The sequence below is a fragment of the Caenorhabditis remanei genome, chromosome X, assembly GCF_010183535.1.
Source record: "Caenorhabditis remanei strain PX506 chromosome X, whole genome shotgun sequence".
NCBI classification, from domain to species: Eukaryota; Metazoa; Nematoda; class Chromadorea; order Rhabditida; family Rhabditidae; genus Caenorhabditis; species Caenorhabditis remanei.
The window spans coordinates 6,716,277-6,739,622 of NC_071333.1; the positions used below are offsets into that span (position 1 = coordinate 6,716,277).

The 23,346-nt window shown below is 36.1% G+C and overlaps 3 protein-coding genes across 3 annotated transcripts; 1 reads left to right on the plus strand and 2 right to left on the minus strand.

Moving 5' to 3' along the window:
* Positions 1-475: 475 nt before the first annotated feature.
* Positions 476-3,943, minus strand: GCK72_023284 (uncharacterized protein; the record flags this gene model as incomplete). The annotated part of the gene is made up of 14 exons (XM_053735321.1): positions 476-639; positions 695-1,016; positions 1,063-1,327; positions 1,374-1,670; positions 1,716-1,969; positions 2,018-2,240; positions 2,284-2,428; positions 2,473-2,742; positions 2,791-2,953; positions 2,997-3,101; positions 3,146-3,276; positions 3,615-3,764; positions 3,811-3,866; positions 3,918-3,943. 14 exons carry the CDS (start codon positions 3,941-3,943, stop codon positions 476-478), a joined length of 2,571 nt encoding a protein of 856 aa, XP_053578887.1.
* A 2,455-nt stretch (positions 3,944-6,398) lies between these two features.
* On the minus strand, positions 6,399-6,813 carry GCK72_023285 (uncharacterized protein; the record flags this gene model as incomplete). Its single annotated transcript, XM_003106576.1, has 3 exons — positions 6,399-6,501; positions 6,582-6,648; positions 6,702-6,813. The coding sequence occupies 3 exons, from the start codon at positions 6,811-6,813 to the stop codon at positions 6,399-6,401; spliced, it is 282 nt and encodes a 93-aa protein (XP_003106624.1).
* A 5,792-nt stretch (positions 6,814-12,605) lies between these two features.
* On the plus strand, positions 12,606-16,578 carry GCK72_023286 (uncharacterized protein; the record flags this gene model as incomplete). The annotated part of the gene is made up of 4 exons (XM_053735322.1): positions 12,606-12,731; positions 15,895-15,961; positions 16,127-16,225; positions 16,475-16,578. 4 exons carry the CDS (start codon positions 12,606-12,608, stop codon positions 16,576-16,578), a joined length of 396 nt encoding a protein of 131 aa, XP_053578888.1.
* Between the last annotated feature and the right edge of the window lie 6,768 nt (positions 16,579-23,346).

Consider the following 23,346-nt stretch of genomic DNA (forward strand, 5'->3'; position numbering starts at 1 on the left):
ATTGATTTCTTTTGTATTCCCTTTTCACTTTGTAGAATAAAATCAGTTCTCAGTTTTCTTTAACTAAATTATTATTATTTATTTATCAAGTTGGACTGAAACAGTGATGACATATTGAGAATGTCGAACATGGATGACAATGGAATAATAACAGCATACAGGAATACAGAACATTTCAGAATCATAAGATGTTGTGCAAATCAAAAATGACAAATAAACCAGCCACAAAGTTCAAAACAATACCAGGTTCTGTGAAAAAGGCTATATAGGAGGCAATGTAAGGAAAAGGTAAAGTGACACAAAGTTTAACATCCCAGTGCGAGAAAAATATTGATGGACTAGACTACATATGAAAAAAAGAAAAAGAATACATAGAAAAAGTGTTTAAAATAAGAATGTAATTACCGAAAATGTGATAATAGGAATATGAATTTGATTCTATCTACTTTTTATACAATTACAATTTTACAAAAGATTAGTCAGAAGACGAAGACTGGCGGGAAACCGAACGTATCGTTTGTCCCATAATGCGGAATCGTTCACAGTCTGACAATCCCAAATCGTTGAGTCCAATCTCGTAGAAGTACTTCTGGCGCTCGACATCCTCGTTAGAAATGGCAATGAAATATCCGTGGGAACCTAAGAAACTTTTCATTTTTGAATGAAATTACTGACGTATATTTTTCTTACTCACCATTCATAGCAAGAGTAGTTGCCACAACGTGCAAGACTTTTTTCATTGGATAAGCATCAGTCGAGTCAAGGCCAAAATAGGTTTCTACCCATGCTGGATACTTTTCGAAAATGTGTTCCGGAATTCTTGGATACCAGTCCTCGATTTCAATAGGAGTCTGACTATTTTGAATGAAATCAATGTGTTCCTGAGACAGTCTTGCAGAACCGACGGTTTTATCTTCAATCAATCCTTTATATTTCTCTTTTAGCTGCTCTTTATAAGTGAGCAAATAGTGGTTGAATGCAGCACCATCAGCGTGTCCAGTTGCATAACAGACCGGCTGGAAACTGGGTGGTAAATTATTAGAAAAGAAATCGTTAACTCACTTTATGCCCACTTTCATCCACTTTTTCACACACAAAGTTGTGCTGAGCACCACTGTTCAAAAATGGAGTAATGTTTCGATCGGCGAAGTTCTTGGCTCGATGACGGAGTAAGTCTTGATTGTTGGTTAACATCACTGTGACCATTCCGGATATGTAATCTTTATCAGCCATTGTGAACGGTCGAATGTCGAAACAGAACATACATAGTGGGAGAAATATTCTTGTTGTGAACATTTGTTCGACATTTTCCATAACGGTGAAGACCCTAGAAATAAAAAACTTGCTGAAAATATTTTAAAACTTGTGCATACCTCAATGTGTCGGTTTTCAAACCGGTTTGACTGATCCATGACTCATCGCTCGAGCCGAAATCGTCGAACAAGTAGTTTTCAGGGTTGTCCATTGCGTTTCCTTGCATCATCCATCTTGCAACTGCTATCAACACAACACAACATCCATGAGCTTCAAATGCATATGGCACAATTTCAGTTAGAATTGCTTTGTTTGGAGCTTGAGTGATGAAGAAGAAAGCGTCAATGGAATTCGTGAGAAACTCGGTGACAGCGTCGTATCTCACCAACCATTCCGACTGAAGAGGATCGAGAGTTCTGAAAATAGGAAACTTAAATCCGATCTATGGTGTTAATGCGTACTCAATCTCCTTGAAACTTTTTTTCATAACAGATGCGTTTTGCATCAGCCAAGTGAAATCTCTGAAAAGAGTTTTCACTCTTGGGCCGTTTTCGAATGGCAGGTAGAACATTTCGCACAAAGCAGTGAGAAGAGACAGTCGTTGATTTTTGATGTCCTCTTCAGTAGTGGCCAATCCAGAAAACATCAATGGAACAGCCTCATCATCGTCCATTGATAACATTGACTCATCGTCCAGGTTCTCACCGGTGTCTCCCTGAAATTGCATTCCAAATTGACTTTGAGGTCTGTCTAGATGACTAACCATATCCATTGGCTGCGAATAATCCGCTGCCAAGGAGTTGAGCTCGGACGGGACTGGCTCTTCCGGAGGGACTGCAGACTGAACAATGTTCTCTGTGGGTATATCAGCAGGAGCAACGGGTTCTGGACGAATAACACCATGAGACTCCGGCAGATCCAGCAGCCACACACATTCTCGACGATCTGGTACGTAACCCGCAACATCGGCGGTGAGGATAGGTGCCCTGAAGTGCTCTTTTGGCTATCTGAACTCATTTATAAACTAACTGTGCATTATTCACTGATGGGGTAATGAATTCATCAATCCAAGTAGTGGCAGCATTGATCATAGAAACTTCCGGAATGTATAGTGTCTCCGTGCTGCAGTCAATGTTGAAAAGGTTTCCAGTGTCTTCCGAAAGGCCAGACTCATCTAAAAATAAAGATTAGAGTCATGTTATGGTACAATAAACTGACGTGGAAGTAAATCTCTATCAGCTGCATTCCAATCCGACAATGTATGAATTGGAACAAAATTTGCTTCATAGCGCCCGTTTGGATTTAGCAACAATCCAGAAGTCAACTCCTTCATTTTCACGGATCGATGCATCAGAGGCCCCATGAATATTTTCTTCAAATCATAGTCGTTAGCATGAAGATTATCCCAGATAAGCGGCTTTCGGCGCATGACTCTGCCTACACGAGCCAAATGCCCCACTGGAATATATCGAGATATGACTTGCGGTCCTGAAAACTCATTCACATTTTTTCTTCTTTAGTTTCCCTCGTTTCTACCTGTCCACATAATATGAATGTCTTTTTCTAGACACTGTCCGATTGTATTGAGATATGGAGAGCTTTCCAAAGTTGGAAAAGTTCGTGTCTCACAATACTCCGTTGGGCAAAACATGAACACTTTGGCGTCCAAATACTTGTAGATTTTATTTGCGATATAAACCTGAAAACATCATTGAACGTTGGATATTCTGATTTCTATTCACATGAGCATGTGCAAATGATTTGAATCTTTTTTGATCCACTAGCTGCATTTGAACCTCAATATCATCGAATAGCACCGCAAATGAGTCGCATCCAACTGATTGAACCTAGAAACATTGCAGTAATATTTTTGAACCACCGTTGTGTAAACTTGATCAAGTTTCTTTCTCAGTGTGTCCATCTCTTTATCCGAACTGTACACAATGTCCAAACCGGGCGAAATTGCGTAGACAAAGTTCACATTGTTGTCTCTCGCACTCTCCACAAGACTTCGTAGTAACGCTGAAGAAAGTTATCTTATCATAGGTTCACTTTTTGTTGAGGAACTTTGAACAGTGACTCGCTCAAAAAAATATATGTTCAGAGAATGATAAGGCGTTGATGGCGTTGAAACCATTTCATCGTAACATTTGATTTTCTTGTATTTAACCACAAAATTAGAACACTTGTTTTTGTGTCTCTTTCCTTTTCTTACATAGTGTTTGAGTCCAAGATTAACATGTTAATCCAGCCTAAGAAAGATTGCTTAACTGTCAAATCCCAACAAATCTCTCTGCCGGCTCTGTTAGAACGAAAGTTTTTTTTTCAACATTTTAGTCTCAATTAATCAAACCTCTTACTCATTTCTTCATTGCTGTACAGCAGACGCCACTGCGATCGGTGTTTCATATCATCTTTAGGAGCGTACAAATAAGTAGTGAGGCCAAGATGATTCTGCCGTTTGAAGAGATGTTTCCGCTGTTCTTGCGTCCATGGACGTCCGTAGAAGCCTGAATAATTTCACTTTTTTGATTTCATGAATTAATAAACACTCACCTTCAACTACTCCGCAGATGTACGAGCTGTTCAAAATAGCCTCTCTCCGATTGAATCTGAAAATTTTAATGAGGATTAAAATAATCCTATTCTAAGACATCACATACTTCTTGTCACTCTTCGTTTCCTCCATTGTACGTAGGAATTAATCCGGGAAGATTATCATTAACCTTTCACTTCTGAAGAAAATAAGAAAATTGGGAAGAGTGATCAGACTGATATGAAATGACGGAAAAGGCAGAAAGAAGAAAAAGGGGGAGGAGAGTCATTTAGAAAAAAAAACAGTTTGAAAGTGAAAACTTGGAAAAGGAGAGATAGGGTCTCGATTGGAAGAAAAAAGATAATGAAGACTTGATATATTGAAATGGCAAATTTTTGTACAATGAAACACTTTATCATCCGATCGTCCTCTATTTATTTGATAAGAAATTCTACCCAGAAATCTACACTACGTGGTAAAAAACGTGGATCGATAGGTAAACGCATTCGGGAAGAAATAAGTGAAATGGAAGAGAAAAAAGTCCCGGGGACTAGGTTTTGTTCTCTCCGTCTCACTGTCTTGTGACGGCCACGAGGCACTTCCCTTTCGTTTGCTTCCCCGGCGAGACGAATAGTTGTTTACGAGCTCTCGTCATCTATGAGACACCAACATACGATTTTTGGAGGGTTCTATTGGTTTCGAGAATATTCTTATGGCAGATTTGAAAACAATTTCAAACCGATGACGTTGGTTACTAAATTGTAATCGGTAAATTGACACATTAGGTTGTGAAATAGGGTTTTCATATCCAGAGAAACATATTACTTCTCACGGAGTATATAGCTCCCACGATTCTGATTCTCAGAATATGAACCTTATCATTGGAAATAAACTTTTGATCATTTTCACACTCAACCAAAATCCTATATGAAATATATGATTAAATACGAGGTACCTGATTCTTGCCAAGAACCTAAGTTGTGCTGCCTCGGTACTGAGAGGAATTGAAATAAGACAATATTTACACAAACGAATATACGAGTTGTTGATAGTGTTCAAGGCTCCTTATAATAGTATTTTATTGGAAATAAAAACCAATGAACCTCAAAACACAAACTGTGCGAAATAAATAACAATAAGTCGACAGATTTCATCTTCAATATTTTGCAAGAAAAAAACATCCATCATTTCCATGAAAGGCTTTCCATTTGCCGTGGGGTTCTCCTGTCGTCGAAACCATTGGAAACAGCAATAAAGTGGGGGAAACGTCAAGAAGATTTACGATGCATCTGTTCTCCTTTTCTTTGGATGGAAGTCAATTCAATTTGAAAGCAGTTCAGAAAAAACCAAGTATATGCAGGGGTTTAGAAACGGGTTTGACGTCTGGAACGATTTTTGTTTGATATAAGGGAAGAAAGTGTAATACACAACAAAATTGTAGGACAACTACCTAGAAATGAAATTTCGCATTGTGATACTTTTGAAAAACTTTGATTTGTTGTCCTCGAAATTCGAAGTATGTTTTGTTGCTTCAATTATGCTCTTGGTTTGCTTTCAAGACATCAAACATCTCTTCCTGTAATAAAAACAACCCTTATCATTGCAGGACTCGATGATTTAAGTTTCCTTAATCGACAATGAACAGTTTCGCTCGTTTCCTCAATAGTCATTTTAGTGCTTTAGCCCAACACTTTCAGAACATATACAGAATTCATACATCCTATATCCCATATCATATTCAACTAAAGCTAGAATTCTACCGTAGCCTTTAACAAAAGGCACACATACTAGTGAAAGCTTGTAGGTAATCTCACATCTTTACTGCCATCAAAGTAAACCAATTGTTTCAGACTGGTAAATATAATATCATTGATGAATATTATTTTTCGTCAGTTGAAATTTTTCGGAAATTTCTTTTCTGAACAAAGGTATATCGCATCGAACTGACATCTTTGGAACTTATTGTGAACCTATATACTATTTGGTCAGTTCTTCTCGATTTCTTATTGTAAAGTACATATTATAAATTTTCAGTTCCACGCTTGCTCGAAAACCGGAATATTGAATGTTACGGCACACCTTACACTGACTAATCAATTGTTCATATTGTAAAGGATATTAGTATCGAACACAATAAATCTGTGTCTGTTCCAACATGCAGAACAATGTCGGCACAATTGTTTGTATTTACGGATACCGCTTGACTAGACAAAGCTTGATTTGAACAACATCTGGACACTTTATAATTTCAGTGAAAATGAAAAAAACACAGTGTTTTCAGCAATGAATGTAAACGTTTCTCCAATTTCGATACTCAGTTTTTCAATTTTCGCATTTGTATCAATCTCATAGAATAAGAGTATTACGTCGTACTTGACTTTTTCATGAAAAGATATCTTGAAAGATAAGACCAAAATAACACACTTAAATTTATTATTCCAATCGTTAAAAAATAATGCACACTGTTTGAGAAGATGGTAACTGGTATCAAATCTAAAGGGCGTAAAGAAAGAACGTTGGAATTAAGATTTTTAGTTATTTATGAGAAATTATTGGAGCCCGGAAGTTATTGTCGAGTGCAGTGTTGAATGAAGAAGGACAAAGTGATTCAACCAAGTCGGAACACAGATCGCTTTCCAAATCGCATCACCGCACGTTTACCAAATCTCATCATAGCTCTTTTGCCCATCCGGAAAACTGCGCGTTTTTCTCTGAAATGGAAATAAATGACGTCAATAGGAAGTAGTAGTGGTGGTTTTAATTTAATTTTAATTTGAAAAAAATCACGTACTCATGAAGTCCGTCAGTTCCATCTCCTGGCATCTCCAACGCTTCCTCCTCCAACATGGGCCAATCTTCTACAAAGTTTACATATAACTATTAAAACTAAGTACATCTTTTTGTTGCTTACCGTTTTGAAGATCTTGAGCGGGGAACGCTGGCGGTGCCGCAAGGCAGACCGCAATCAACACGGCAAACAGCAAAATTGCGATTGTAACGCGAGATTGAGAGTAACCCATCATTTGCACACAAGGCTCTGAAAAAAAGGAAATACGTAGAAAATATTATAAATACACTGTTTCCGGGAAAAAGTGGAAGATCGATGTGCATAATGAAAAAAATCTTTGAAATGAAAGAAAACTTTAGTATTCATTAGTTATGAGTCCGAGAGATCTGAAACAAGAACTTAATTTTTCATTCTTAGGTTTCTGGGAGATTATTCCAGATGTATTGGGTATAGCAGACACAGCAAAAAGAATATCCAAAAAAAGTGGAAGAGCAGAAGTAGAAAATAAGAAATAAAAGTAGGAGTGGAGTAGTTTTCAAGTCAGAAGAAATAACTAGGATGACGAATACTTGAAGATCCAAGAATCCTTCTAGAATTCTGAATTCAAGAGAAAGAAGGAATCCCGGCAAACACTCCTTTTGAGCATCATCCCCGCATATCCACCTATTCCATAAAAACAGAATGGGAGGGTGGAGCTGAAAAGAGCGAACCAGAACTAGAAACAGAAACTGTTCACGAATTCATTTGGAATGAAGCATTTTCTGGTAGTTGTCTAGTGATAGAAGAGAGTTGCAAAACAGAAACTATAGAGGATGAACAAAAAAAACGGATTCCATTCATTTTTAAAAGAATTCGTGACGTTATTTCGTTTTAACGGACTAGCTATATTAAGGTCTTCTTCAGTTTGATCTCACGAATTTCAGATATTTTGTATTGAAGTCAGAGGGGGTGGACTATGTTACTATTCAATGATCATTTAACTCACGTAAATGATATGATTTAAAAACAAGACCCAAAATAGAAAAATTGGTTTTTCTGGACTAAGAATAAGTACAATTCGAAAACTAAGTATAATACGACGTATATCTTATGCATACAACTATTTCAATGACGTCTCAAGAGTTAGCCAGCACACAAATTCATTGTTTGAAAACAGCAGGAATGAGACAGTTGAAAACGGAAAAGTAGTTAGTTTTATGTGGTTTGGCTACCGAAGCCGAACAAAATGAAAACGACTTTTTTCCGGTTTCAAAATAAGGAATTCCTGTTAAGAGCTGACTCCGTCTAACTAGTTGCAATGATCAGATTATTTGGGAAAATCTTCTTCCGGTAGGATTTGCGATTTACGTTCTGCCAATTAATCTGAAAAATTAAGAAGAGGAGGGAAATTGAACTTCTGAAAAACTAAAGATTGAACCAAACTCTACAGGAACTGCAGTGAAGCCATTTAACGATTTGATGTGTTCGAGAGACCAAAAGAAACCAAGAAGCAGGAAGGAAATCGTTTTTATTCTGATTTTGTGAAACCCAACATCGTATAAGGAGAAGTTAGAATTGAGGAGTTTTTTCAGCAGAGTAATGTGAGAGGAAAGAAGAATAACAAGGTCGTTGTGGGATCTTCAAAATGATGGGTTCTATACCCCCATCTTATTCTCTCTAAAATATTGGATTGGCTTCTTTCTCGTCAGAATGAAGTCACAACTTTAAACCGAAGAATGAGTTTGAAAAGCAATGGGAGCATCTTTTAACGACTTTTGGATTAGTCATAAAAAGCTGAGGCGGGCCTTCCTGGCTTCCGGATGGTCAGATGTCTAATGAAATCGCTAATACGATATGCATTTGATAGACTAGACAAAACTTTACATAAATTTTGAGTGTTTTCAAATCTAAAATTCAACAACATGTCTGGAAAACTTGAGAAAATGAAAGAATCTTTGAAGAATAATAGTATGGAATGAATATAGTAAAAGATGCTGATGTTTCAGAGCGGTTCTCGATTGCTGCATACATATTAGAGAGCCTCCCTCATAAAAATTGGCGTGCTTCATGACAAGAACTTATAGATTCATAAGGAGAGGTCATTTCGTCATCTTCATCATGACCTCCACCAAGTTTCATTACAAAGACCAAAAGGACATCGAAAATAGAAATGACGGTGTTGATGATTCTCAGCTAGTGATGTGGTCGAACTGAAATTGCTATGTTTGAAAATACTTCAAACGAATTTTTTCGCGTGGGCTCCGAGAATCTCCTTGGTTATCTTGAGTCGCTCCCCTTGGGAAACGTATACAAATGACAAACGTCTTGAAACAACCCATTTGTTATGATGACGATGATGACTATTCCACAAAGAAATGAAAGACATTGACCGGTTTTATGATCCGTCTCAAATTGAGAAGTTTCGTAAAAATATGAAAGCCATAAGCAACAAGACACGCAAACTCTGCAGGAAAAACTTGGGGGAAAGGGTCATTTAACAAAAATTGGGAATCGAATACGTCTGAAACAAAAAAAATAACTGAGCCGATTGGAATCTGGTATTGCTCAGTTAATCTAGAAATACACTCAATACTGCGTAATTTTTGCAAAAGTAAAATATTCACAACAATTAAGTAGCGAATAATTGCTCTACTGACGCCTTGAAACTTTTTCCCTCATACTTTTATACCCACCGATTTTCTCACAATTATCCAGATTTTCTTCTTATAAATTCTGTGAGAAAAATTGATCTATTATAATTTTAGTTCAAGAAACCAAAGTTCCGTGTTACCTGTATTTTTTCATACGTCATCGGAATGTCATTTTCTTGTCACATGCTTCATTTACATTTCTTATTCATCGTTGAGAACTATTGAAAACTGAAAAATATGAAAATTATCATGTATTTTTTACAGAATCATGTCAATATTTCGGAAAACGAAAACTCGAAGGAATCGTTCATCGGTGGGTCTGGTCTAAAAATATTTATACTGTATGTGTCATTGAAAATTGATCACAATCTAACATGATAGTAACATTTGTTAGATTTTGAAACCTGAAAGAGTATTTTCAGTTGCTACTTAATTTGGCGTTTTCTCTTGTACATAAGATTACTATACTTTCATTCCAATTATCTGAGTGTTTCATCTACCAGATTGTGTTTGATTAAACTTCGAAAATATTGACAGCATTGATTTGATGCTTCTGGAAGCTATTTGGTTGAAAGTTCACGCGTTGATCGTATGATTCAAATTACGGGGTTGCCTTTTGCTCTAACGCCTTCACACGTCTTCCGGTGCGCGATTTTGTCAGTTGTTGTGTGTGTTGAAGTCTGTCCGTCTGCCAGAGCACTTTTTTATTCCCATCGAACATTCCTTCTGTCGTATATTTTGTTTCTCGTAAAAAACCGAAAAACAAGAAAATGAGAAACTTGCGTTGATAGACAAGACAAGTGTGCTCACGACCACATTTCTACTTATCCAATTGCTAACTAAACTTTTCTGCTTCGGTTTGTCACCGTCAGCTTCACTGCGTCATCACATATTCCGAACATATTCTCGAAATGTTCCATTTCCTGAAAACTGTATCCAGGAACAACAGTATGCATAGCTTCAAAGAGGTGAGTGTTTTTATTTTAGGATCATAATAAACGCATCTAATTTGTTGGTCGATGAGTTTTAAGATTTCCGATTGGGAAGCGTTTTTTTTTTCACTTTTCTCAGAATATTCTGACATGGTTGATGATTTCTTAGGAAGTGAAAACTGAGAAGAATAATGTTGCAATATGAAATGTAAACGGGTCAACCAGAAACTGATGGGATGGGCAAACTGTTTTATTGTTCTGGAAAGAATAAAATGGAAGGGTTATGCTTGAATTCATATTCAAACTGTATTTTCTTTTGGGCACCTGTACAATTGAGATTTTTATGGTAGAATGAAGAAATGTTTCCAAAGTGTGGCAAGAAGGTAAGTATTATGGTTGTGGGTATGAAAAAAAGTTTAGGTAAAGATTTCTGTCTAATAGTTATAAGGAAAATTTCCGATCTGAATAACTCATAAATACTTATTTCCTTCCTATAAAAGGCCGGTAGAACATTACATTTCCAACATGCATTTTCCACTACCATTATTAGACAGCGATTATCTAAAATCATTTTTTAACTTCACCTGAACCCTACGTGGTATATCGTTTTCAATCTTTTAACGCGACCGAACAATGCTTTCGACACCAGAGACAACAGCAACAATCCAACAATCGTGAAAATCACAGAACTCCTGCAAAAATCATCTTTTTTTCCTCATCATCCTCCATTATTCATATCTTCTCTTTCTGCATATCCACAAAGTCAATATATTCACATATGCACTAATCTAATCCGAGCATGTCAGAACTGTGTTCTTGGTTTTGTTTCTTTTTTTCATCTTGAGATCTTGAGAAAAGACACCCAATTATTCTGAACCAAATTTTTCTTCATCTTCTCGTCGCGCGTCAGGAAATAATTTTCTTCCTAATGAAAATACATTTTTTGATTTTATACATTCCCAATCTGCAATTGACAGTTGTAATTGAGATACTCCATGTTTATTTCTTCATCCTCTGCTTCCAGAAACAATTTACATTTATTCGAAGTAAACGTTTCAATAGAAAACGGCAAGTTGTGATTTGTGATTTCTAAAACTCAAAAAAGAAAATAAACTTAATATTCCGACCCACCATAAAAAACCAAAAAGCGATTGAAGGAAAATGCTGGGCCTGTGAAAAGTGAATGAATAAAAATAGAAATGAATGCATAACAAAAAGAAGAAGAAGATGAAATAAACAATTCGGAAAGCGGAATTTTTCGGACCCGCAGTAAGAAACATTTTTATGTTAGTTTTTCTACGAACGTCACATATTAGTGCAAATTAATTTGAAAAGGGTTCTCCTGAGTAATCTACTAAAGTATTGATGATACAATGCGCATTTTTCGATTTAGGTTTTAAAAACAGTGTAGTGTTCTCAGAATTCATCAAAAAGCGTTTTCCTAAAAACTTCTTGACAAAATAAGCCTCATCAGCGAAAACCTCTCTTTTTTCTTCCTCTGAAAAATCTAGATTGACAAACCCTATGAAAACGTCAGAGTCACGCTATTTCATGTATTCCCACAAAACTAGTGCATATATTGTTCTTGACAGGTCCATGGGAATTATATGGAGAGTAGTTCAACTTATCCGGTGGAAACCACTCAGTTTTTTTTTGCCTGCTACCGATTTTCTTTCATTTTTTTTTTGAAAGAATTTGAAGTAGGTGAGGACTACTATTTTGAAGACACGTCTTCGACAAGAAACAAATAAAAGGTGTATGAATATGCAATGAATATTCCACACTTCCCTATTGTTTCTTATTCCTACACGTGACCTTTCTTTTTAGTTTTGGTGTCAAAAAACTTCTTCCGACTTTTTTAGTTCTTTGAGGATCTAAAAATCTAGATTTTGTGAACACCGTGAGCTTTCTATTTTCATTATAATCCCGGTTTACTCTTTGCCTCAAAAATTCTTGATCTGATCTCATTATGGGATTAAGTATACTTCAAACAATATATCCAGAAAAAGAATGAGAACAAAAATGACATTTCTGATCGCTTTTTTTCATTTATCTACTATTGAGACATTTCATCCAATCTTATTCAGTTATGTATGTGTCTTCCGACACTCTCACTTTCTCCAAATATTTCTTTAGATAATTCATCTCAATGGCTGAATTGCTGAATTCACAACGAGTCATCATTACCCTCAAAAATTTCTTTTTTTTCATTTCTTTCTCTATTTCTCTTCTATTCCCGGTTTCAGGTTTTCCCCGAGAAACTTCTCTTTTTTCTCACTTTTTATTCATCATTCCACAAGCTGGTCACCAGAGTCAAAAACTGAATGAGATCTCGTGCTCAATCAGAAAAAGTTCTCACACCCCTTATTCCCGATTCAAATCGCGGGCAACCTACTCGCTTTACCCTTTTTCTTCGTCGTCATCACATGCAATCTTACTAATACTTTCCTGGTTTTGAAGTTGCAATGGATGCTCCAACGACATCTCCCGATCCACCAAGTTTACCACCAGGAGTTTCAAGAGCATCCGCTGTGACAAATAGCTTGAGAAAGACAACAATGAGTTTGAAGAGAAGTTTCAGATTCAAAAAGGTAATAGGGGAAAAAATTCGATTTTGCATTTCCGACAACATTCTCAAGATTTATGCAGTATACGATTCTGTACTTCAACGAAATAAGATTCATGTTACCAAAAAAGCGAGGAAACCAACATGAATATCCTAAGTGATGTCTTAAAAAGCTCGTAATAGGTTTTGCGCACTCCTCTACATTCCTGTCTACATTTTTTCTCTAGAAGCATCTCTTTTGTCGGCGCCCCACCGAAAATTTGATTTCAGTCCTCTCCCATTTTGGCATGCTTGTTTAACCCGTGCGGGTCTCAACCGAATTAAAGACGAAAACGGCCTTTTTGTGGAAGGGGATGGGTTAAGAGAAAAAAGAAAGGAAAAAACGAAGCAGCACAAAAAAGATTGTGGCTGGAGACATTGGGGCATGTGCCTTACTGATTTAAACTATGGCTATTCACAACAATTTCTATTTATTTGCATGATTATTTTAATTTCCCTTTTCATAAATGAAACATTTGATGAATATAGTTCGAAATGGCCTCCTTTATCTCGAAAAAGAGACTTATGTCAACAAAATAAGAATGAGCGATTGAGACGAGTGCTCATAAATATATGTTATGTCCGTTCTTGTCGTCATGACGTTTAGACATGCTTACTCATCCTCATCCATCTTATGAACAATCCTATTGTCTCATTTGTCATTATCGGAAGCTTACAAGAATTTTATTCGGCAACTACACAAGATATTTTCCTATAAATAAAATCTTTACTAATTTTATCATAGGGCTCCGCGAACACATTTTTGCTCTAGTTCCCTTTTGGTGCGGAAATTGAGAGCTGTCTATCAAGTTTTTTAGTAGCTCTTTTTCTTATCCAGAGAGCCAGATCTCGGCCAAATCTTGCGTGATGTTTCTACTTGAGCTGCTTTTCTCTGTTTTCGTAAAACCAATTGAGTCTTTCCAAGAATATACTTTGTAACTAACTAGTTTCTATCGTTTTTTTTAGTTTGGCTCTTATTTAAAGTTGTTCATTTGACTTCTCATCCTATCAATAGGGAAGGATTAGTAAACCGTTTGTTTTTTGGTTTTCATCCTATCAATTTGTTATTTGTCATGACCAACGTAATTTTTTGCATTGATTATATTTTGTTTTACGAAATTGATTGGCAACAGTTCAAGTAATTATTTGATAACTAAAGCAATTAAAATAGCTAATCACTTGTTGTGTATGGTGTTTTATATGACGTTGATTATGATTTGAACATCAACAACTCACTGTTCATACTCTGTTTCGAAAATGTGAAAAAAAATTTTGAAAAAGTAGTGCATTACTTGAATGTTAGTATTAGTTGATTGTGATATAAAGGGCATTGTTGAATTATAGTAAAGATTTCACGTCTTTTTCATAATGATTTCCAAGTACCAACACAAACAGCAGTTGGCAAAACCTATAGTTGGTCTTAAAGTTCAATGCTTTTAAAAACCATAGTCTGTAGCCATTTGAAAACTATGGTAATTCTTAGCAGTAGACCGTGCGACTCGTGAGACGTCAGAGCAAATAAACAGTCGGCAACAAATTTTTATTTGATAACTTATCATTATCACCTTATCGTCATGACAAGAATCGAGTTTATATTGAAAATGACAATTAGCGAGGCTTCTTCCTCTTCTTTGCCCCTAAATGTACCTCGCGTCTTTCAACTTTTCAAACTATTTTTTTTCGAATGTTCCAAAACTTTGCCCCATCTGAATTTCATCATTCTACCAAACGTCGAACTCAATGATTTTCCCAAGAAAAATGGATTCTCATTTAGCTTTTCTTTTTTTTTCTTCTCCTTTTTTCATTTCTAAAGTTCTGGGAAAAAAAGAAAAAAAAGAATGTGGAAAAAGTGAACCTCTTGAAAGGGTGCACATCATTTCGTACTTGAAATGTATAGGCAATTATTTGGGTATTTGCAAGAACCGATTTGATGGGGTCAAAAGGGCTTTACTCAACTTTTTGTCATCATTCTTCATTCCGGCCAAATCCAGATTTTTTTTTTCAATTTTTAAAAAGCGTTTTTAATCCTTTGATACTGCAAAAACGTTCGTTTTTTTTTCTAAAGATCATAAGAACTTCAAGAAAAGCTATGTTTAGTGCGGAGCAACAGAATCATCTCTAATCCTTTTTCTGAAGCCTTAAGTTTCAATTGGCTTATTAGTGCTTTAGTCTACCTACATGCACCAATGTTCTAAAAATTGTTCATTTTTAACATAAGCCAATTGTCACATCATCATATTTCTCGTTTTCTCTCGATTTGTAAGTTATACAGTTTTGAAACTTATCATAAATTGATTTCACTCTTAAAAATGACCAAATCATAATCATAGTAAGAATCACATCATTTTTGCTGATAAACAGATTTTGGTCACAGAAAAAATCTTGTCCGATGAAAGCCTCTTTTCTCCCGTATTCTATGTCTCCTTAATACTGTTATCTTCCTTTTTAGAGCTTTTGACTTATCAGTACACTCACTACAAACTGTTTTATTTATGAGTTTGACACATTCTCAAAGGTGTGAATTTTCACGTGAACGTTAAAAAGGAAGAGAGGGCAAGGATTGATAGACTAACGGTTGATAGATATGTCAGAATTTTCAAAAGTGTTTTCATGAAAGATTTCTGGTGGATATTCTGCAAAAAAGGACACAGATTCAACTTCACCTAAAAATCGTCATCGAAATTGAATTCCCATTTGCGCGGCTTCATGTGTCACTTGAGCTTACGCCCCTGACCTTCAACTACCCATTGTGCCCTAAAGGGGTGGGTGTCAAAAAGTAGTTAGAAATTTTTCTCCGAAATTCTGAAATCCAATTTGAGTCTAAAGGACAGCAGAAAGAAAAGAAGCCAACTTACTTTCCCTTCTTACAAAAGTACGCGATTTCTTGTCTTGTCAAGTCACTTGAACCTAGAGTCTTCAACATATATTTTTTTAGTTTGAGTAGGTGGTTCAGTGAACTTTGTTATAAACGAAGCCAATAATAATGGATAGAGTAGGTGATGATTACTCTGATCTCATTATTATGAATGAGCATGAAAGTTTTGTTGCTCCGCCCATTATTCCAACTTTTTTCCGGCACACCCACATCTAGGGATATTTTTGAAATTTAATTCATTGCCATTTCAAATATGCCAATTTCATACTTTCAGTCGGATGAATCGAGAATGAGTTTCGAGCACCGTTCAGTTGTCCGGCTCTTCAGCAACAGCTCCACAAGTGAGTTTCTCATAATTTTTAAAGTGTCGAAACTATATCCACTATTAATTTTTTAACCCATTTGTCATATCTGAGGGTATACTACACACGAAAAAACCATTGCCCGACTTCCCCCATTATTTGTCTCCCGGACCTCCATGCCAAGTGTCAAATATCGCATTTCAGCTTCAAATGGAAGCCGGAAAACATCTGTGCCATCAGCGGTTCTCGCCTCAGCTCCATTGATGTCTGCAGCTATTGGTGATGGACTTGGTACACAACTTTGTAAGTCCATCTTTTTTATCACATATGAAACATTGGGTTGACAAAACATATGGTTTGGGTTAAAAATTAAGAAAAAACGGCTGAAATTTAAGAAATGTCGCAAAACGTACAAGTAAGTGAAGTATGATGTCAAGAAAATTTAGTTGGGCAGTTCAAAAAATCCTTATCTTTGTGTTCTTTGGGGTCATTCGGAGAGTTTGTAGTCTGGCCACTTGTTCCAGAACAAGATAAACCATGTTACACTTTTAGATACTTTGTTCAACTGCTTACACTTTATCACCACAAGTTGCATCCCAGTAGAGTTACCATTTTTAGATGAGTTCGAAAACGAAAACAAAAAACACTACTACTAGTTGAGTTTAGGGAAAAAAGAGAAAAGAAGGAAGCTGAAAATTTGTGTAATTCTAGTAGTTATTGTGTTGAAGAACTCACTTTTTTTCTTCCTTTTCGCCGACACTTTGCTTCTTCTTTTCCCTCTTATTGAAGTCAGTTTTAAATCAAATTGCAGTCTTCTTCAACTCGGTAAACACATCAAAAGGAATTTTTACTTTTTTCTTGTCTTTTTTCACGCCGTGCGCATTCTACGAGTCTTGAGACTACTTTATGACGGATAAGATGCTGTTTTCGATGTGTCAAATGTATATGTTCGTTTGAATTAGCATCAAATGCGCAGCTCAAAAATTTTCATAATTAGAAATTTCCTTTTTCTTCTTTTTTTTTGATAAAGAGTTGAGGGGTTAGAGCAAACTAACTGGAACACATTTCTGTAATACAGCAGAAATGTGGTTGATAAGAATGAAAAAGTATACAGCTTGAAAAAGAAAATGTTCGAACAGAAGGAGGAACTCAAAACATTTTCCATCACAATCGTAGTCTTGTAATTGTGGCCATCAATAATTTAGTATTTTCAAATCAATCTTCTTGCTCTCTTTCCATCTCTCAGAAAACCCATACCTAAAACACATTCGTCTTCACACTAAAAAAGGGTTTTGTTCGCTCCTCCTTTCTTTTCATCGAAGAAAAAATGAAGCTCCATGAAGTCTCTGTAGTCTTCTTCTTTTTTTATTTTGAAAATTGGCTCAATCTCCACAGATTCGATGCTTCTTTCTATCTATCCCCTTTTTTTATATCTGCTTTGTGACACAAGGACATTGAACCGGAAAGCATCACTCAAAATTAGATGAGCGACATAGTCAAGTATAAGTTTTTTTCTACTTGTGTCATGGATGGGGTTCAACAATTGAAATATTCTTGTATTCATTGAAAAGTGATGTGGCTTAGACGTTGCTAATGCTGGCGGAAATCCAGTCCTTCTATGTTATGCATCAAAGTGACCGGGGAAAGACCACCTAACCTCTAACTCATTTCTGTTGCCCTTTTGTTTTGTCTAGAATCCAATTTGTGAGAATGTTCCTGGAATTTATTATCAATAATTTTCAAAATTTATAATTTCAAGAAGAATATTCAATATCTGTTACCAAAAGTTCTGCTCTGAGAATAACAGTTAGTACTAATACCAAAATTTCTATCAGTACCAAATGTAAAAAGAATTTTTATCTTTAACATGCAAAGTCCAAAAACATCGAAATTTTGTTCGTTTTAACGAAATAAGACATAATCTAATCTTTTTGAGCATTGAGCTACAATTTCCAAAATTTTTGTCCAGAAGAAACCCCTTGAGTGTCTGCGTTCCATTTCCTCGTTCACTCTGTTCGAAAGTGAATCTAATTTTTCTCATCCAATCCGCAGTTTCTCTTACAGTCAAAGTTTATTTCTAAAACCATTAAAATCAAAAATTAAACAAGAACACAAACAGGGGCGAATAGCGAAATGTGTTCCAAAATTGATGGTTACACATCACGCAATCTACGTTTTGCGACCAGACCTAGATGAGAGAAAATAGGATAAAAAGTAGATGAAACCAATGTGCCTCTCCTTATAACCACGCCACTAACCAAATAGTTCCATACGGACACACTTTTTTCTAATATTGTTACAACGGCAATGGAGATTGCAGAAAGTAAGTGAACCCATCTTAACCTACAGACGATGATCATAGTTGCCGTTTTCTCTCATATCAAAAGGTCAATCATCGTCTTCTTTTCTCATTAGACACAAATACCCATTACATGAAGAAATTGAGAACTAGTTTGTTTCCAACGGGTTGGGTTAGATCACCCCAGATCAACGTTTTGATCTGATCTCTTTTTTCGTGTCTTCATCGTTTTGTTTTTCTCTATTTTTTACGAAAAACTAACCATAGTAAACACCACTGCAGATAATATAGACATTTTACCTTAAAGACAAAAAATATGAGGAAAAAAGCATTTTCAATATATAATTTGAGCTATTATAAATGCATGCGCCAATAAAGAGAGCAATTGTTTCCCCTTGGCTTCCCTCTTTTTTCCAGTCGCCGCAACTGTTCCATTCTATTCCTTCGTTTTTCTAGAGCTCCATTTTTATTGTTCTCTTCTGATACTGTGAAAGCTAAATTTCAATTTTTTTGTGAATAGAAAAGCTGCTAACAGCAGAAAGTAGAATAAAAGGCAATGATAGGGGTGACTAATGTTTCTGTTCGCTTTTCCTATTCTTTTTTAAGCAACGAATCAAAAGAAAACAATGATTGGGGTAGAAGACGATTGTGCAACACTAACCATCCTTTTCCTTCGTCTTCTTGCTGCAATCTCTTGCCTATCACTTTCACAAACATACGCACTACCACCCATGCTCACTTTTACGATTCGCCTTGACACCTGTATTGTGTCTGATTCTCTGTCTCTTTTTGGTCTAGTTCAAGTTTTACTTTAAACCTAAATTTATTTTATTTTAAGTGATGTTTTTCGGTTAGGACGACTTGCAAATAAGAACAGACAATACTATGAAAGTTCTTTAACGTTTCAAGTCAAAGATTGTGTTGGAACATTGAAACCATTTTTAGCATTTTTTCCTATAAAACCTGTTGTTTGACAGAAAAAGTACAATCCTCACATTTCGAAATCAGAAGAAAACAAATTTCTTAATTTCAACTTAAATGCGTTCAAATGCTACGAAATTGCATGTTTTGTAGTCTCGATTTCATCTTTCTCCTAGAAAAATCATTCAATAAAAATGTTAGAAATTTTGCCCATGTCATAATTAGAGAGTTAACTTGTGCCGTCCTTTTTCGATATCTCTTGATTTTTATCAATATTCCAAAGTTCAACATAACCTCAGAACCACAAACATTTCTCATCGACATGTTGTCAACACTGATTAGAATAGTGTCATTTAACATAAAACTTCCGAAATTCTTAACGTTTTTTGTCTTTTTCTATTCTTCTCATCAAATTTTATAGTATTTCCCCGTAATAATTGCATGTTAGCATAGCATCTCGTAAAATAGTAATTATTTTTAATAGCCCAAATCGCAAAATCGTACCACCTACACATTTTTCAAAATCAGAACACAAAGTATCTGATCGGTCATCGTCACCATTATTAGAAACTGGATGAGTAAAAGGGTGTGAAGTCCAAATCATTGTCAAATTTCACTGAAAAAACTAAAAACCTGTAACGTCATTTTGGTGTCAAATTTTTAGTGCTTTGTTTCACTTTGTACTCTTAACTACAATATCTCTGTCACTTTTCGTATTTTTGTGTTCCTTGTCTCATTCTCTCTTGAATCTTCCCCATCTGATTTCATATTCTTCCCAGAAAATCAAAGCAAGCCGAGCCGGAATATGTCGTTGAGCACGAACAGCTCCGTCAAGGAGGATGAAGGTTTGTGTTGGGAGGAAACTAAAAAATGTGTGAAAAATACGAAAAAAAAACTACGAAAAACTAGAAAAAAACAGCTGTTATATGAATTTTTTGTATCTTTCTCTATTCCTGCTTCAAATTTTTTGCATCGCTATAAATATACATAAGGATGTCATTCATTTGTATTCTGTGAGAAGAGTGAGAAAAACGCCCGAAAAATAACTCGCGCACATCTTTGTCAGTTCTTCAATTTTTTCAGTTGTTACCAGACACCAGCCGTTTGCTGTTTCTTTTTCTGGTTGTTTTCTTTGTTGTTCATAATTTGTCAGGTCCTAAGCTGGTAGGAAGTGAATGTCACAGATGTTCATAATGTGAAAGGAGTCTGACTGCTGGTTGTTATTAGAGGGGTCTATGGGTTTCAAGGATTAGAAAATAAGACATAGTGATGGAAGAGAAAGCAAGACGAAAAGGTCTCAAAACCGCAACACCACAATTCTCATGTAACGTTTTTAGTTTTTTGGTACGTAACGTGATTGATGGTCAATCCGTACCTTGCCCAATTTTAAAGCAAACTTCTGCCTTTTTCTGAGTTTGAAAACCAACTAGTTCCCAATATTCTCCTTATTTCGAACTTTCTAGTGTGTATACATTCAATATTCTCACAAAAATGTCAAGAAGGCAAACAACATTTCGTCTCTCCCCCTTTTTTTTCGCCTGTCTAATCTGTACATTTATGGACTGATATCATAAGAATGTGGAAAACTCCACTTGCAACAAAAAAAACTATGATTTTTTGAGGGGTTTCTTTGAATGTAAGAATCGCGTCGAGTATAGCTTGATATCGTGCAATCCCTTCCTGGGAGACATGAAAGGAAATGGAAATCTTGTTTCCACCTCTTTCTTCCGCAATCTGAAGACGTGAGCTGCAAAATAAGAATAGAAAAAGAGCAGAAGCCAAATACAATTTGCACTAAATTCAATGAGATCAAAATCAAGATGTGATAGATTAGACTTGACAGATAAACTAGTACTATATCTATTTAAAAAACCCTGATATGAGTCACAACAGTCACATTTAAATAATTAGAATAATCAAATTACCATTGCCTTTAGCAAACGTTTGTTTAAAAGCGTGAAAAAATTTTAGCAGCGAGTGGTTTCGATCCACCGACCTCTGGGTTATGGGCCCAGCACGCTTCCACTGCGCCACGCTGCTTCTATTTCCTTACCACACAGAGGACGACCAGAATTTCACAAAAAAGTCAAGTGTTGCAAACAAAGTTCGCGGCGGGACATCTACTAGATAGCCAAAAGATGAAACAAGAAAAAGAAAGAGCGAGATATAAAAAACTTCCTCTCTTGGGAATAGCCTATAAAAACTTGGCATCGATGATGATGAGTTGTTGCGTTGCTTCGAAAATATGGCCCTACCAAAAAGTTGCTCATCGACAGAAAAAAAGAGCAGCATTTCAATGTTCATCCGGTTCACTGCCCTCTATGCTGTAATAAGTGGTCCGCTCTTTTGTTGTCATCTTTGCGATGAGAGCACAAATAACAACAGGAGGAGAAAAAAGAAGGTGGACTTGCAATAAACTAGCAAAAAAATTGTGAAAAGATAGATATGAAAAGAATGTGAAACTGAAGAAAATGTCTTCTGGTGTTATTTTCTTTTGTATTTTGAATTCAATTTAATATCGCACTTGTAGCAACTTCAGCAGATGTTAGCACCACAATTTTTCACCTGCGTTTTCTAAATCTAAATGTCCCTTCTGTTCTCCATACTTTTTTTCTTCAAAATAGCTCGTACACATTTCTTCTCGTTTTGCATCTTGACAAGTTGAGGTCTGCGTAATATCTTGAGTCGAAGTGACAGGAGAAGATCCTACTCATGCTATCTCTTATTCTGTCCGTGATTTGATTGTAGGGCCGTTTGAGCATGTGCTCATGAAGAAGTCCGTTAGAAAAGGAGTCTAACCTAGTTGCCTTTTACTTTCCTCTCCTTCTCATACTTCACTTTTTGCTCACCCTTTCCGTCAACAGCTTCTTATGTGGCTTCTTCTTTTTTCTTTTTTTTTCCAAGTCTACAATTCATCTTTTTGTTGTTTTCTGTAATTCAGAATACTCGATTTGGTTCACAATTCTTAATTTTTTCATCCCTCAGAACAGAATTCTTATGTTTTTCATCCGGAATAATGTATCCTAAAAATATCTATCACCATTTGTAGTTCTACCCATTCCTCATACTAAATCATGTGAGAACTTGTGAAATGTTTGAATCCCTTAAATATTTTACACTTGAGTTTTGTGTCTCCAACTCTAGTTCAAGTTAAGATCCCCTCACTTCAAAACAAGAAGAAAATATTGAATAAAAACCGAAACCGAAATCTTCAGTTTCGTGCACCAACACAAATCCGGGATCATCTTCGCGCAAAGCTTTTCCCACTCTTCCTCCTCACTTATTAGTGGGCCCAGAATAACTAAAATTGAGCACTTTTTATAATGTCAGCACGTAAATTCTTCTTATCGTTGGTGTTGGATAATCCTTGTTTGAGGTGTTCGTGTACGTATGATATCCGACGGAAGGCACGTTCTCAAACTACGAAAAAAGATATGAATTTCCAAAGGGCTCTTACAAAATGATGGGTCAACAATTTTTAGTCAATAATCTTGAGAACCATAGCTGAAATTCTAGCCTTCTCGTATCTATTGTAATAAACCAGCAAAAAAAATATTTTTGGATATCTCAGAATTCAGTCAAGAAAAAAAACAAGGAGAAGAAGTTGAGACCTAGAGCAACAGCTGAAAAGTTTGCCCTTGTGCTACTCACAAATACACACGCACAAAAAATAATGAGAGAAGCCATTGGAAATCTGATCCGTGTCCCGTCGTTTTTTCCCTTTCTTCTCGTTCTCTATTCAGAAGTAAAGAAAATAAACTCTTTCGACTGTCGTTAACGTCTTCGTGTGCGTGTTTCTTTTGAAGGTGTGAAGCATGTGAAAGAAGTCCACCACGAGAAGAAATTGAGCTAGAAGAAGAAGAAGACACGAGGACGACGGAAAAACGGCTTTTGTCGTTGTCGCTATCCTCACGAACGTGTGCGTTTATAAGCCCCTTTGAATCCTCTACGGAAGCCGGAGGCGGAGCCTATGCCCGGATTTGATACTTGTGCGCCGCTTTTTAATTGGGCAATATGATACCCGCCACAAATCCGAGCAGCTCCTCCGACAAGTGACACAAGAAGACGAGGAAGAAGCTGTGTGTGTGGTTGCGTGAAAAAGGAATTCGCAAACAACGTCTACCTATTCTGGTTTTTGTATTCTCTGTATTTCCTTCTTGTCTTCTGGAATATATTTCAAAGAATCAAGAGAAAAAAACTAAAA